General features: G+C 40.4%; 1 protein-coding gene across 10 annotated transcripts in view; it reads right to left on the bottom strand.

The window, feature by feature from the left end:
• Positions 1–15,192, bottom strand: part of dst (dystonin) — a 91,394-nt gene that overhangs the window by 35,741 nt on the left and 40,461 nt on the right. For 4 of the 10 annotated variants that reach the window (XM_083897515.1, XM_083897518.1, XM_083897519.1 and 1 more), the window contains 17 exons: positions 14,656–14,793; positions 13,318–13,406; positions 13,125–13,233; positions 6,207–12,563; positions 5,958–6,104; positions 5,609–5,824; positions 5,387–5,530; positions 5,074–5,310; positions 4,299–4,451; positions 3,939–4,172; positions 3,560–3,844; positions 2,826–3,374; positions 2,426–2,602; positions 1,420–1,543; positions 770–978; positions 348–665; positions 90–256 (listed from right to left, as the gene is read on the bottom strand). In XM_083897515.1, coding sequence (XP_083753641.1) covers positions 90–256; positions 348–665; positions 770–978; positions 1,420–1,543; positions 2,426–2,602; positions 2,826–3,374; positions 3,560–3,844; positions 3,939–4,172; positions 4,299–4,451; positions 5,074–5,310; positions 5,387–5,530; positions 5,609–5,824; positions 5,958–6,104; positions 6,207–12,563; positions 13,125–13,233; positions 13,318–13,406; positions 14,656–14,793 — 9,653 coding nt within the window. Of the gene's footprint in view, positions 1–89; positions 257–347; positions 666–769; positions 979–1,419; positions 1,544–2,425; positions 2,603–2,825; positions 3,375–3,559; positions 3,845–3,938; positions 4,173–4,298; positions 4,452–5,073; positions 5,311–5,386; positions 5,531–5,608; positions 5,825–5,957; positions 6,105–6,206; positions 12,564–13,124; positions 13,234–13,317; positions 13,407–14,655; positions 14,998–15,192 lie in introns of those variants that run through there. The other 6 variants (XM_083897522.1, XM_083897523.1, XM_083897516.1 and 3 more) reach the window with 3 other exon arrangements.

The following is a 15,192-nucleotide window of genomic DNA, read 5'->3' as shown; positions in this document are numbered from 1 at the left end:
TGGCTATCAGTATTAACATATTAACATGTAAACGGTAAGGAAGGTTAACTGAATGTGTAAAAATTGAAAAGTGAAGATCCCTAACTTACTTTTCTTGGACAGTGTCTTTAAAGGTGGTGAAAATGTTTGAGATATTGTCCATCTTGCTCTGGATCTGGGCTTTGTTACCATCAGGACTTATTTCAGTGAGTTCTTTGGAGAGAGTCTGCAGCTTCACTAAATCACTGGCATGCTCAGCCATCTCAGCTTTAGTGCTCTACCAAAAAAAAAAAATTATCAGTCAGTCAATAATACAAAAGTATTTTTCAAAGAATCCCATAACTGAAATGCACCACTAGTATACTCACCTGCATTAGTTGAGACAGTTCATTGAATGTTTTTCCCGGACCGTCCGTCTCATCCAGATCTTGTAAACGCTTCACAACAAACTCCTGAACTTTATCTGCCACCGTCTCAAACTCTCCCACTTTTTCTTTCAGCTTCTCCAGTTGGGAAACCTTTTGCTTGTGCATGGAACACGCGTCGGAGAAGCGCTGGGAGAGAGCTTCCATTTTTGACTGCAGAAGCACAGCGGCGGACGGATCTGCTGTCTCCACAAACTTCTTCAACTTGGCTTTCATGGCTGTGATGCTGCTCTGCCGACTTGCTATGTCCTGCTCTAATGCCTGAAAAACACAGGGTTGACAGACACAACGTGAAGAAGGAGCTTGTGAGGATTTAACAATAGGTTGTTAATTCAGTGCTGAAAAGATGAAAAAAGAATACACACTGCTTCTTTGCTGAGGATATCTCCAATAGATGCAGAGTCCAGGGGAATTTGTTCTTTCTCTTTCACACTGGCCTCCACTCCCTCCATCCATGCCATCATTTCATCCAAACCGTCCTGGACACTCATGGAGCGCGTCAGAGTGATCTGCAGTTTCTCATTTCGATCGCTGACAGACTTAGACAGGTTGTCGTAGCGCTCCACTATGTCATCTGCAACACATGGAACACATGGCAAATCTTTCAACCGGAGCAGATTCTAACTGCTTGACACACATTGTGAAATTAACAATTCAAAGTGAAGCAGCAACTACAAGTTTCAGTTTTGGGGTGACAGTCTCAAGGTTGTGTTTGGTGTCAAATATTTTTTTTAATTTGATAAATAAAATGTGTAAAAGCCACATTTCCCATAGACTGCTTTTGTAATTTTATGGATAATGATGGTTTATTCACTGACAAATAGCCTAATATTATTCCTGATTGGATAAAGTGTTTGAGGATACTAGGAAGGATTATCCGAGATTTATTTGCAGACCCTTGAGACTGAGAGAAACATTTAATTAACCAAACTGCAGATCTGAGACATAAAAACCATTTCAATTGCAATATTATGTGTACAGTGCAAAAATACACTTTTTATTTCTCCTCCCTCACCTACTGTCTCCTGGATTTCCTCTGGGTTGCTCAGCAGATCACCTTCCGATGTTATCAAAGACTCTGTTATTTTGCGTAGTGTGTCAACAGCATTCTGATGTCCTGTCATTTGTCCTTGCAGAGCCTGTGCATCAGTTAAGTAAAAGAAAATCATATAAAATATAACTGTATCACAGAATTCAGAGTTTTGCATCTGGATGGACAACTTTCAGCTGCTTGATGTGCAAGAATGCCTGGACTATATCTCTGTAATATTGCATCATTCTACATGCAAAGATAGTTGTACCTGCTTGCGTACACTTAGAGAAAAGCCCTGGACTTATGCAGTGATTTGTAACCAAAGCCAAAAGCACATAGCTCCTTGGTTGGCTCACAGGCGCCTGTTATCTTGGCATATCTATGCTGCAAGTCACTACCTCCCCACAGAGAAATGTTGAAGCGAACTGCAGCCAAAAGCATTTACAGAGACATCTCTGTCAGCCTAGTTTCTTATCGTCTAGTAGGAGTACGTAAGCTGCAAATAACCAGAATCAAACCACTCACATGTGGGTCTGAATTTGAACAATCGGCTAAAAATAGCTTTGTTGCTCTTAAGTCAGTGGAAACACTGTATATGGTAAGACAGGTCTACTGTGCCACATCCTTGAATACCAGTCAATGCTCCAAGTTATGCATATGTTACTTATAAAAAAAAAACGTTCTTTATTAAATTACTTGGAATATTCATAAGATAACATCCATGGCTGTTCACACAGCGTTTATGATGGTCAGTAAGGGAAATTCAAAGCCTTTTTGAACTGGAAAACTATTCCCATTGCATTACATGGAAAGACAGATAAAAGGGGCTCTTTCATCAGACCCCTGTGCGGCCAACACAGGATATAACAAGAGAAGCATCATTGAACTATGTACAACTCACACCAAGATACTTAAAACGACCACAACCAGGGATAAAGCTGTAAGACGAGACCTAGGTGAATCTGCCCTGACATGCAGTGTTTCTTGCCTTGGTCTCTTCGAGCTGTTTCTGTAGTGTTTGTGGTTCGGCTGCTATGGCATCCGATTGCTGCTTCCTCGCCTCCTCCTCTGAAATGTTAAGCCACTTCAAAAGACCAGCGCTGGAGTCGTCGTATTTCTTGTACTTATCAACCACGTCTTTGAGGTTGTTGCCAAGTTGATTGCACTGAAACAGAGGACATTAAATGACGCATTGTGTGTGATACGATATTCAGAAGTCACATTAGTATGACTCAATACAAAGTTACTCTGAAACAGTCATCTTGATGACAGGGATTGCAGAAGATAGTGCGACATCTTATTAAAGCAGCACACTGAGTTTATGAACTCTCTATAAAGACACATGCTACCACCTAGTGGCAACAAGATGCCACTGCAGCCTAAAATACCTGTGAATGAAGTGCTTTGTATCGACTTGCTGCCGAGTCCAGTTTATCCTTGACAGTGGAACAGGTTCCTGAAGTGTCCACGTCCAACAGTGGGTTTTTAGCTGCAGGGTCACCCATTCCACAGGCTTTAGCCACGTCCAGGACTTTCTGTCCTGAAATGGTGATGAAGCGAAGGTCCCCTTTGTGGGAAATCACATCTTCCGAAAAGCTCTTCTGTCGCTGCAGTTTGTCACTGAGGATATTGAGGGAGCCTGCAGGAGCGCCCAGTCCCTGAATCTCTCCCTCCGACTGATTCAACCAGCCCTCAAACTCCTCACAGTCATCCTGGAACTTCTTCAGCTCCTCCTGGACACACTGCACATGCTTCATCTGCTGCTCAGCCTGTGTCAGCGAGGCCTCGTAGCGTCCCTTCAGTTCCTGGATGTTCTTCTGCAGTTTGTCCTTCTCCTCTGGGGACAGAACGTTGGCCTGCCTCTCTAGCAGAGCCTGAGCGGACTGGGTGGCCATGATTAGATCCTGTTGCTGGGACAGAATCTCCTGGTGATGAGCCTGTGAGAACGATACCAGTACAAATTGCAATAGTTATTATATGTTTGTCTTTACTTGGTTTAAACACTGGTCTGATTTTTTTTTTTCCAGTCTTTCCTAAAATTTGAACTTGGTGATCTTATTAAATTCCTACAAAGAAGCCAACATCAAAGTTTGTGTTACTGTAGACTAATGCTGAACAATACCTTGACCCTGTCATATTGCTTATTAAGGGCCATGGAGGCGTCGTGATTGCCTTGGGTCTTTCTGCCAGAATCATTTTCAGTGGTCTCCATAGCATTTCCATTGGCATCATCATTTTCTCCTATCAGTCCCTTAGCTGAGGTTTGCTCTGGCAGGTTTCCATTCTCGTTGCTTAAAGGGTCACTTTGATCCAAGCCGCTCTCTTTTTCACCGCCAATGTTAGATATCCAGTCTAGAAGACCTTCGATTTTGTTCTTACTTTCTTCAAGCCGCTCAACAGCTGCTGCCTGAAAAGATAAATACATTCAATGTTTATAAAATATTGATTAGTACATAAATCATGATGCATACATTTTACAGAGAACATGAAAGTAATCTGACCTTTTCACTCTCCTGTTTTATGGCTGTGGTAACAACCTTCTCCAGATCTTTTCTGGACTCCTCAGCCCGCTGGTTGATGAGCTTGGCTTTGCTTTTAGCCTCTTCCAACTTGCTTTCAATGGTGGCGATCTGATCCGGCATCAACTTGTTCCGATTTTCCTCCAGAAAATTTTTAGTGCTGGCGATGACTTCATTCAAGGCACTGGCATTTGTCAACACATCTTTTTGTAGAGCCTTAATTAACATCAGGCAGATATAAAACATGGGAAGAAGTGTTAGCGTGTACTAAAGCAGCTTTCAATGGACTAAGACAAACACAGTCACACTTTGTGATTTGAAAAAAAGCAAAGAAAATCAAACCTGATGCTCGTGCTGGTACTGCTGCAGATCTGTGACACTCTCAGTGCTTTCAGCCTGTTGCTGATGACCGATCAGGTGGTTTTCAGTCAAGGTGAGATTATCACACATTTCCTCTAATTTCTCTGTGAACTCCTTGTGCTTCTCCAATAAAGACTGAAAAATGAATCCATAAAAAACAACACAAGTAAACATCAGCAAGCTTGTCATGTGGACACATACGCATGCACACTCAGTAAAACGGTAGGTTGTGATAAACCCCAAAATACTTCCAATGGTCTTCATGAATGCCTATATTATAAACAACTCAGGGAAACTTGGGAAAAAGGAACTTTTTTGGACACAAGAGAAACATGCAAAAGAAATCTTTCCTTAAACACAATAGCATCAGAATCTAATATGCTGTAAACATGCTCTTATGTCATTTGCCACTTTTGGTCTTGTGATGGTAATAAGCACTGGAGCACTGTGTGTGTTAGTGGGTTTGCTGTGTTCCAGCAAAGAGGGTGCATTTTTCCACGGTTAGTAGTTGTTCACTGCTGTCTTGAGGCCTGTAGAATACAACCAGCAGAAAAGTTAGTGTGCACGAGTGATCAAGCACTAGAGCATGCAAGACAGTTATTACTCCAAAACACATTCACATTTAGCGAAATCTTGGAAGGAAAAGACAATAATTCATTTCAACAATGTGTGCATTGTAAGCATGCATTACTAACTTACTAACATGTACACACTGTTATGAAACCTGTGATATTAAACATCACTTTTACAAGCAGACCTTCACATGGTTTTCCTGCTCTCTTTTGTCCAGTAGGACCTCTAAGGTTCTCCTCCGTGTAACAAGTTTCTCAGTTTGGTCCCGCAAAGCTCGCTGAGTGGTGCTGAGGAACTTCAGAAGCGAGCTGCTCTGAGCTGCACTCAAGAACCGAGTGTGCTCAGAAATAAAGCACTGGATATCAAACGTGACATCCTCCAAATTGTATCTAGCTTGATTTAGCACGTTGCTTTCTGTATCCTGGAACAAGAAAAGATGAAAACATCCTGAGTAAACGATTATTGAAATGATTATTTTAATTGGTTGTAAAAGATACCTTGTTCTGCTGGATACAGTGTTTCAGCATGTCCACATCACATGAGTTCAAATCCATGCTTGGAATCTCAGATTCATTTTGTATGAGGTCAGCTAGTTCTTCAAGATCACTGAGGTGTTTCTGGTACATCGATTCCAAATGAACCTAAAACCAAGTTTACATGAGTCAACACATGATGCAGAGGTTACTTGTTTGTTTTAATTAGCATTAATCACCACTGACCTTCTGTGTTTCCATTGCTTGAATTAGTGAGCGATTCTTTTCGGCACACAGTTGGGAAACAGCAGTGAAATTTGGCTCTAATTGCAGATACACTGAGGCCAGATCTCGGTGGATTTGTATGGGGATGTCTTCATCAGCAGAACGTAGGAGCAATTTTGCTTTTTCCACATCTACTGCCAGAACACCAGCCAATGTAGACAGTTGCGACTCTAGAGACTAAATACAAGAGCAGATTTATTTAGGACCTACTAGTGTATGTAGTAAATAAATGGAAAAGATATTACTATTCGATTATCGGATTTCACATTATTATATATTACACCAAAGAGGATACATTTGCCTTTCTAACCTGACATTCCTCCATTTGGATCTGCAGCTCTTCCATGTTTTTTCCAGTGGGTGTCTGGATGAAAATGTCTTTTCTCACATCATCTAAAACGTCAGCGTGATCCTGGAGTTTCCCAACACACTCTAAGAAATCCTGGATGGAAAACAGCTGTGCATAAAAAAAAACAACAACATAAAAATGGAGTAAATCAAGCCAACATCCAAGTACATGGTTAGTTTTACTGTGATACAACATAAAACAGCACAGTACCTTATGTCTGATCTCCACAACTTTGCAGGCATCTGAGTCGGTAGACGACTGAGATGGTTTGCTACTGAGATCCAAGTTTTCTTCTGCTGAGCCCTCATACTTTCCCTCTGTGTGCTGCTGATATTCCTGAGACTCATCTCCCAGAGCTCCACTAAGAGTGTCCATTGCTTCCTGAAGCACTGAAATCTCCTGGCTTATGGACACTGCCTTGAGATCTTGCAGTGTTTGCAGCTGTACATTTGGGTCACCTGGCTCTTCTGTCTTCTCATAGACTTTCTGCTGTAATAATACTGGATTGTTTTGTTCATTGTTGTTCAAGCAATAGCTATTTTGCTTTGGTAGCTCCATGAGAAGACCTGGTTGACTGCTCTCTACAAGTTCATGAGCTATGTCTCTCTCATTAAACTCTCCATCGTCCAAAGGTTTTTGACTATCCCGATTACTGCTGATATTGCTTTCAGTGACTTTAGTTTCACCAACATTAAGCATTCCCTCCAGGTGATCTCCACATATACTTTCAGCATTAGAAAACGCTGATGAAGCTGAAGAGGGAACATCTGATTTAATGCTACTGTGTGACAAGTCATCAGAAACGATCTGTTGATTTTCTGAAGCTTTTACTTCTAATCCATTCCCTTCTGGTAGAATAACAGATCCTGACATTTCTCTTATGCTAGTTTCAGATGGTCCTGAGAGGATGTCTGATAATGCAGAAGGTAGCTGTAAACAGCACACAGTTCCCTCAATTTCTACATTTTCTGTCTTACTTCTTGACACCGAGGTCTGCTCAGAACAGCTAACAAGGTCCTCATGTTGTCTCTCTCGGGGAAAACTGTCCAAGTGTAACTCAGCCTCATCCGGACCACTGTGATTTGAGTCCAATGAATTTTTATCAGTTTGAAGTGTTTCATAAGAAACTTCATGATTGCTCAAATTTGATGGAGTTATTTCAGTGGAAACAACAGGTAACTGAGGGGAGTTCTGTTGTTCAGATCGCACACCATTTTCAGAGGACGTGGGCTCAGAACCAACACTAAAATCACTTTCAGAGTGAAGCACTGTGTACTGAGGTAATGTGATTCGACTGCCATCATCTGCAATGTTTTCGTCGTTGCTATGGTCACCACTAGAAACTGAGGTCATTGCACTTTCAACCAAATCCCTCGATGATGAGTAATACATACTTCGATTTAGGTCATTGTCAACAGGTGACTGAACAGCAGCTGTGTCATTCTTCCATCTACTTTCCCCAGACAATCCATTGTGATGTGGTGAACACTCATCTAACTCACTGTCTCTTAATGTCTCTTTACCCAGTTGGGAATTGTGTCCAGTAATGGAAGAATCCGTATGAATAGGTAAGCTGTCCGATTTATTAGAATGATAAGTGCGGCTATCTGGGTCGGGTTTGTTGTTGTTCAAGGTTCCGTCGATAAGTGTAGACGGACGTGACTGGGTAGCTAGAGTAGCACTTTCTATCTCAACACATGCATTAGCTATATCTGTCTGGTGGGAATTGATTAAGACCAGTGAGTCAGTGTCTTCAGCCAGTAAAGGCGATTTGTCTGAAGGATTGATACGCGTCACCGTTTCCTGATTCCATGAGGAGGGTGAGCTCACTGGAGAAACAGACGGAGGGAGGGTTTGTAGATAATGACTCCTATCGTCTACATTTCCTCTGGTCACACAATGTAATATGCTGACATTCTCTTCATCATCCTCCTCCAGCACAATGGCGGTGACCATACTTTCAGTCGACCCCTGTGTGTTCTTGGTTTCATTTATACTAATTAAATCCACATTTTGATCAACAGAGATGGATTGGTTGCCTTTTTCTTCTGGGAAAATGTCTGCGCTGACATCTATGTTAAGGTTCTTATCAGCATCAATAAATAATCTAGACTGCAAAGACTCACAAGTACTAACAGTGCAGTCAGATTTTAAGAGGTTCTGTTCTTCCATTGAAGGAAAATAGATAGTTGAGATCATGGGTCCATCTGACAGTGTCTGTTTAAAAAAAGATACAGAGTCTTCCTCGCCTACTTCAACATTTCCCTTTTCATCTGGCTGGAGATCAAGATGTTTTTCTGTTGTCTTGTCATGCAGGCCCTTACTGAGAGCACCGCACATGTCATGATGTCCCCCAGAGGTGACATCTAAACCCACCCTTTTCTCCACTTGTGCATTTGGTGCATGGACAACAATGTCTCCCTCATGCTCACCCTCTCCCAAGTTGTCAGCACATAAAAACTCAGCAGGGTTAACAATGACAGTTTTTGATTCACTGCACACTGACTCAGCATCATAGCGCTCTAGTGTCGGAGAGATAGGCGTCACTGTAGACTCAGTGTGACACATCGCGGTTAATGATCCAACATGTGTGTTTTTCACAGAAGTAAATGTGGAAAGTATTGGCATCTCTACAGAAGCGGGAATATCAAGGCATTCATTAAAAGCATCTCCAACATCTGTTTGTGAACTACTTTCACAAATCCTTTCTGCAAATTCATCTGGTTTGGTCTGGCTTATGGTATTTTGAAACATACATTTCTCCTCTATGTCAGTGTCTGTGGAATCAGACTTTACTTTTTCATTGACGGTAATCCTCCAGCTGTCTGGAGAAACATAATTGTGAGGATCAGATATGTATTGTGTTTGTTCACTGAAGGGAATTCTCCCATTTGCAGAGGACACAAAAACACCAGGATCACATATCTGTTGTGTATTTTCATCAAAGGTGATCCTCCCATTTCCTGAAGAGGCAAAATCATCAGGGTCAAATGTGTGTTGTGATTGTTTATTGACGATGATTCTCTCATTGTCTGGGGAAACAAAAACAAATGTGTTTTCATTAAGAGTAACCCTACTGTTACCCGAGGAAACAAAATCATGAGGGTCAAACGTGTGTTGTAATTGTTCATGGAAGGTGATTCTCCCATCTCCTGAAGAAACTAAATCATCATGGTCGAATGGGTGTTTTGATTGTTCATTGACGATGATTCTCTCATTGTCTTGGGAAACAAAAACATATGTATTTGCATCAAGAGTAACCCTACTGTTACCAGAGGAAACTAAATCATGAGGGTCAAATGTGTGTTGTGTATTTTCATCGAAGCTAATCCTTCCAGTTCCCGAGGAAATAATATCACTAGGATCACATTTGTATTGCGATTGTTCATCAAAGGTGATCCTCCCATATCCTGAAGAAACTAAATCATGAGGGTCAAATGTGTGTTGTGATTGGTCATTGAATGTGATCCTCCCATTTTCTGGAGAGGCAAAATCACGAGGGTCAAATGTGTGTTGCGATTGTTCATTGAAGGTGATCCTCCCATTTCCTGAAGACACTAAATCACAGGGGCCTAATGTGTGTTGTGATTGTTCATTAAAGGTGATTCTCCCATTTCCTGAAGAAACTAAATCATGAGGGTCAAATGTGTGTTGTGATTGGTCATTGAAGGAGATCCTCCCATTTCCTGAAGAGGCAAAATCACGAGGGTCAAATGTGTGTTGTGTACTTTCATCAAAGTTAATCCTTCCAGTTCCTGAGGAAACAAAATCACTAGGATCACATTTGTATTGTGATTGATCATCAAAGGTGATCCTCCCATCTCCTGAAGAAACTAAATGACGAGGGTCAAATGTGTGCTGTGATTGTTCATTGAAGATGATTCTCTCATTGTCTTGGGAAACAAAAACATCTGTATTTGCATCAAGAGTAACCCTACTGTTACCAGAGGAAACAAAATCATGAGGGTCAAATGTGTGTTGTGATTGTTCATCAAAGGTGATCCTCATATATCCCGAGGAAACAAAATCACTAGGATCACATTTGTGTTGTATATTTTCATCGAAGCTAATCCTTCCAGTTCCCGAGGAAACAATATCACTAGGGTCACATTTGTATTGTGATTGTTCATCAAAGGTGATTCTCCCATCTCCTGACAAAACTAAATCATGAGGGTCAAATGTGTGTTGTGATTGTTCATCAAAGGAGATGCTCCCATTTCCTGAAGAGGCAAAATCATGAGGGTCAAACATGTGTTGTGTATTTTCATCGAAGCTAATCCTTCCAGTTCCTGAGGAAACAATATCACTAGGGTCACATTTGTGTTGCGATTGTTCATTGAATGTGATCCTCCCATTTCCTGAAGAACCTAAATCATGAGGGTCAAATGTGTGTTGTGATTGGTCATTGAAAGTTATCCTCCCATTTCCTGAAGAGGCAAAATCATGAGGGTCAAATGTGTGTTGTGTATTTTCATTGAAGCTAATCCTTCTAGTTCCTGAGGAAACAAAATCACTAGGATCACATTTGTATTGTGATTGATCATCAAAGGTGATTCTCCCATTTCCTGAAGAAACTAAATCATGAGGGTCAAATGTGTGTTGTGATTGGTCATTGAAGGTGATCCTCTCATTTCCTGAAGAAACTAAATCATGAGGTTCAAATGTGTGTTGTGTATTTTCATCGAAGCTAATCCTTCCAGTCCCAGAGGAAACAATATCACTAGGATCACATTTGTAGTGTGATTGATCATCAAAGGTGATCCTCCCATTTTCTGAAGAGGCAAAATCTTGAGGCTCAAATGTGTGTTGTGATTGGTCATTGAAGGTGATCATCCCATTTCCTGAAGAGGCAAAATCATGAGGGTCAAATGTGTGTTGTGTATTTTCATCAAAACTAAACCTTCCAGTTCCCAAGGAAACAAAGTCACTAGGGTCACATTTGTATTGTGATTGGTCAATGAAGGTGATTCTCCCAGATCCTGAAGAAACTAAATCACGAGGGTCAAATGTGTGTTGTGATTGGTCATTGAAGGTGATCCTCCCATTTCCTGAAGAGGCAAAATCATGAGGGTCAAATGTGTGTTGTGTATTTTCATCAAAGCTAATCCTTCCAGTTCCCAAGGAAACAAAATCACTAGGGTCACATTTGTATTGTGATTGTTCATAAAAGGTGATCCTCCCATTTCCTGAAGAGGCAAAATCATGAGCGTCAAATGTGGGTGGGTTTTCCATGAATTCTGTTTCCTCATCGATAATCAACTGTTCTGAAGGATTGCCAACATTTATGTTAAGAGAACTTACATTATTCTCGATGTCGTCTGACAATATCACATCTTCAAAGAAGATTTTTATCGTTTTACTCAGCTGTTTATCGAGTATTACGACTCTCTGTCCTGACTGTGGATCAATAAAACTGTTCATCATTAGGTAGGAGATGAATAACTGCCTTGCCTCTGTGGGACTAGGTATGTTGTCAACTTTTATACTTTCTGCATCTTGATGAGACCCAGTAACTCTTAGTTTTTTATACATGAGCCAAGAAGAAAATTTGTCATTAAGTTGATCAAGATCAGGCAACACATCAGGAATTTCTATAGATTTTAAAACATCTGCTGTGTAGCTGTCAGTCAACCCATTCTCAATGGCTGAGGTGATGTCTAGTATCTCTGACGTTTCTGGAATGTAAAAAGCCACTATCTTTTGCCAATTACTGAACACACTGCTCATATAATCAGTGGTGTTTTGTTCATGGTAATGAAATGAGGTGGAAAACGTTTGATTGATTGATTTGATTCCACCAGAGTGAGGCAAAACAAGTCCCATAAACTGCTGCTGATTTCCAAGTACAACGAGTGTGCTGCTCGAGCTCATCAAATCACACTGCACGGCTGCATCCACCTTGAGTTTGTCACCATTCTGGAGGTTCCTAGCATCCTCCGACTCTTCAGCTGTTACATTTTGACCTTCATTGGGATCGCCAACACCTAACTGAGCACTTAAACCAGGACAAAGAGACCTAAGAGTGTTAATATTTCTCCCTGTAGCTGGCGATTCATTTCTGCTGAGGCACTTAAATATCAGCCTATTGACCTCACAAGGTCCAAACTCTTCCTCAGGATCTCGGGGTGGCACATTTCCAGCACACTTAGGACCCATCGTATCCTGACAGGTCTGTTGTCTCTGTAGAATCTCTATATAGACAGAAGCAGGTATTAAACCCGACTGAAGCGCCCTATCCAGGGTAAGTGTGTCGCCTGTGTAACACGCCTCCATTTCATCACAGATTTGTTTGATCTCTATCACCTTGACAACCAGGTCTTCACATGTGGGCCCTTTCCTAGCTGCTGCTACATCCGAGAGGGAGACAGAGGAAAAGTATGAACTCTGTATGCACCTATTTGCATCACTCATCTCTGAGAAGTCGTCCAGCATGGATTTGTACATGGGATCATGTATGGAATCATCACAAGTCATGAGTTGGGCCTCTGGGTTCCAAGTTATATCATCAGTCAGGGAACTATTGGTTCCAGTCCCAAGCCAATCAGTCCCATTACTGGGATTAAAATCCTTCAGAAATGGAAAATATCACAAATTACTGAACTGTTTTTAACACCAAAGTCTATTTGTGTAAAATTAAAATATCCAAAAGCAAGACAAACTCTATACTCACCCCGACACAAACATGGGCATTTTAAAACATCATGTGCAAGACTGCTTCAGGGGGTTGCAACAGGAGAGTGACGAATACTACACTTAAAGCTATCATGCATCTGTGAATGGAACATCTTGCAAAAAGAGAGTCGTTAGTCAAACCACACACTGTAGTGTTATGCAGTTTATCTGTTATCCTGTCAGAACAGGGATTAGGGTGAAATGCCAGACCAAAGCCAGACGTAATCGAGCATGTTTACAGCATATTTAATTTTTCAGTTGAAAACATCTTGTTTTCTGTCTCTCCCTACTGAACCAATGTAAGAGGAGGAAATACATGATGCAAGAGACAACTTGTCCCATTGCACTGAAAAGAGTAAAAAGGTTAGTCATGCAAGTGAACATCAGGTGGCACTGTTCTCAAACACGTAAGACACAAACGGACTCTACGGGAAAAAAAAGATCATAGTGTCCAACCTCTTCTGCAGAGGTTGTCTGATCCAAACACTGTTGGGAGAGTTCACTGAACGCCTGGTTGAGCGACTTCAGCTGCTCCTGGGCCTTCTCTCTTTCCTCCTCTGTCATTCTGTAAGACATGAACGAGGTGACGCTGAGCGTTTTCACAGTGGACAGAGTCGTCTGCATGTCAAAGCACAACAGCGTTGCTTACCTGTCACTGTGCTTGTTAAGCATTGTTTGTGTGGTCCTCAGTGCTTCCGCTATTTGTTCCTTCTTAGTGACCATTTCCTCGACTGACACCTAGGACACCAAACAGCATGTTAGTAATTTATATAAAATACATTACTTTTGCTTCTGCATGACTGCTCTTTGAAGTGTTATAAACAAACATGTGATTGTCAAACACATCACAAAGTATTTACACATGTGCATACCCTAGCATTATTTTATTGGTATAGTTATTTTACATTAATAATTGATTAATGTATATGCAATTAGGAAAATAAAGGCATGTTGTGTATATAATTAACAATTGTGAGCAGGTTATACTTTACATTTTAGTTTAGAACATGGTATATACAAGATATATTATAATTGGACGTTATTGTCCTAAAAGGCGCACCTTGTTTATACCTATAAACTAGTCACCACAGTCAATGAATAATGTTAATCTACTCCTTTAATTAATGTAACTATTCCCTTTTCTAATACATTAAACATTAAAACGTATCCTCCAGGATAACCAGCACCATTCTATCATACATTATAATATACTGCATATATCTGGGTAATTTTAAATTACTAATTTGAATTTTGCATGTATTAGGGCTGAACAATAATTATTCTAAATAAAGATATTAGCAAATTGAATTAACGATTTTAAGTGTTCTATGTTTTTTATATATAATGATATATTATAAAAATGTAATGCAATTATATCTTTCAGTTCTCATCTTTGAGTAGAATAGTTAATATCCTGACAGCAGCCAATGTGACAATGATCCATCTTGTGTTACATTTTTACCTTAAAATGTATATTTCAAATTGCCATATATGTCCAAAAAAATGACAATTAGTGTAACCAAATCGGTCAGCCCTAGTATGTACTGTATACTCAATGAGGAGTACATGTAAACTAAGGAACAATGGCCAAACATCAGAGCTGAACCATGACAAGAGAAGGTATCATTTCTGAATCAGTGAGGGTGCTGTGAATCATACGTGCTTGTGCAACATATTTGGTGCTATTGAATGAATTAGGAGGGACATAATCAAACACATCACAGCTACTAACCATGTGAGTGTAAACAGGGGATACAGTAAACCAGGCCTTGCTGATCAGTGTAACACACATGGATTACATGAATCATAAAGTGGACTATGTTTTTTATTAGAAATCATACACTGTGACAGAAAAGTTCCATATCATTTTGAATAGTAAACATACTCTTTGCCATTAAACTGAAGGATCATGTAATGTACAACATGTGACAGCATATTAAAACAAAATGCACCAAAAAACAAACAAAGAGCAATACATATGATTTACCTGGGGTTTATTAGAAGCATCTGTGTTGGCATTGCTATCTTTCACAGCATTACCATCATTGTTCAGGGTCTGTTTCGTCCAGTGCAATAGTTTGCTAACTTTATCACCGTGCTCTCTCTTCTCCTCATCAACAGATCTCTACAATTAGAGCAGATGGGTTTTCAACAAGATTGTTACTCAATGTGGGAACCTTTAAAGGGAGAAGCGCTGATGAAATACATATTATAATCAGACTTAAAATACCCAAACTCAAGAACCATTGTCAGTTGCATCAACATCAACATGTGTAAACCATTAAAAAAACGTACAAATGTGAAATTAAGGTTAAAAAAAAAAAATAAAAAAAAAATCAAAGAAATTCCTATTTGCAAAGGTTTTGGACAAACATGTTCGCAATTGTTTATTGGTTAAATGCACAAGCATAGAGAAATGCTGATTTGGCTGCAGAACCAAGGACCTTTGAAGCCTCCAGTAATCTTAGCCCTGTGTGGCAGTCAAACACGCTCCTTTCAAGAGCCTCTTTGAATGTGATTCTTC

This window comes from Microchirus variegatus, assembly GCF_963457635.1.
Source record: "Microchirus variegatus genome assembly, chromosome: 11".
Classification (NCBI taxonomy): domain Eukaryota; kingdom Metazoa; phylum Chordata; class Actinopteri; order Pleuronectiformes; family Soleidae; genus Microchirus; species Microchirus variegatus.
The sequence above is the reverse complement of the archived record's forward strand: the minus strand, read 5'-3'. Positions and strand labels throughout refer to the sequence as shown.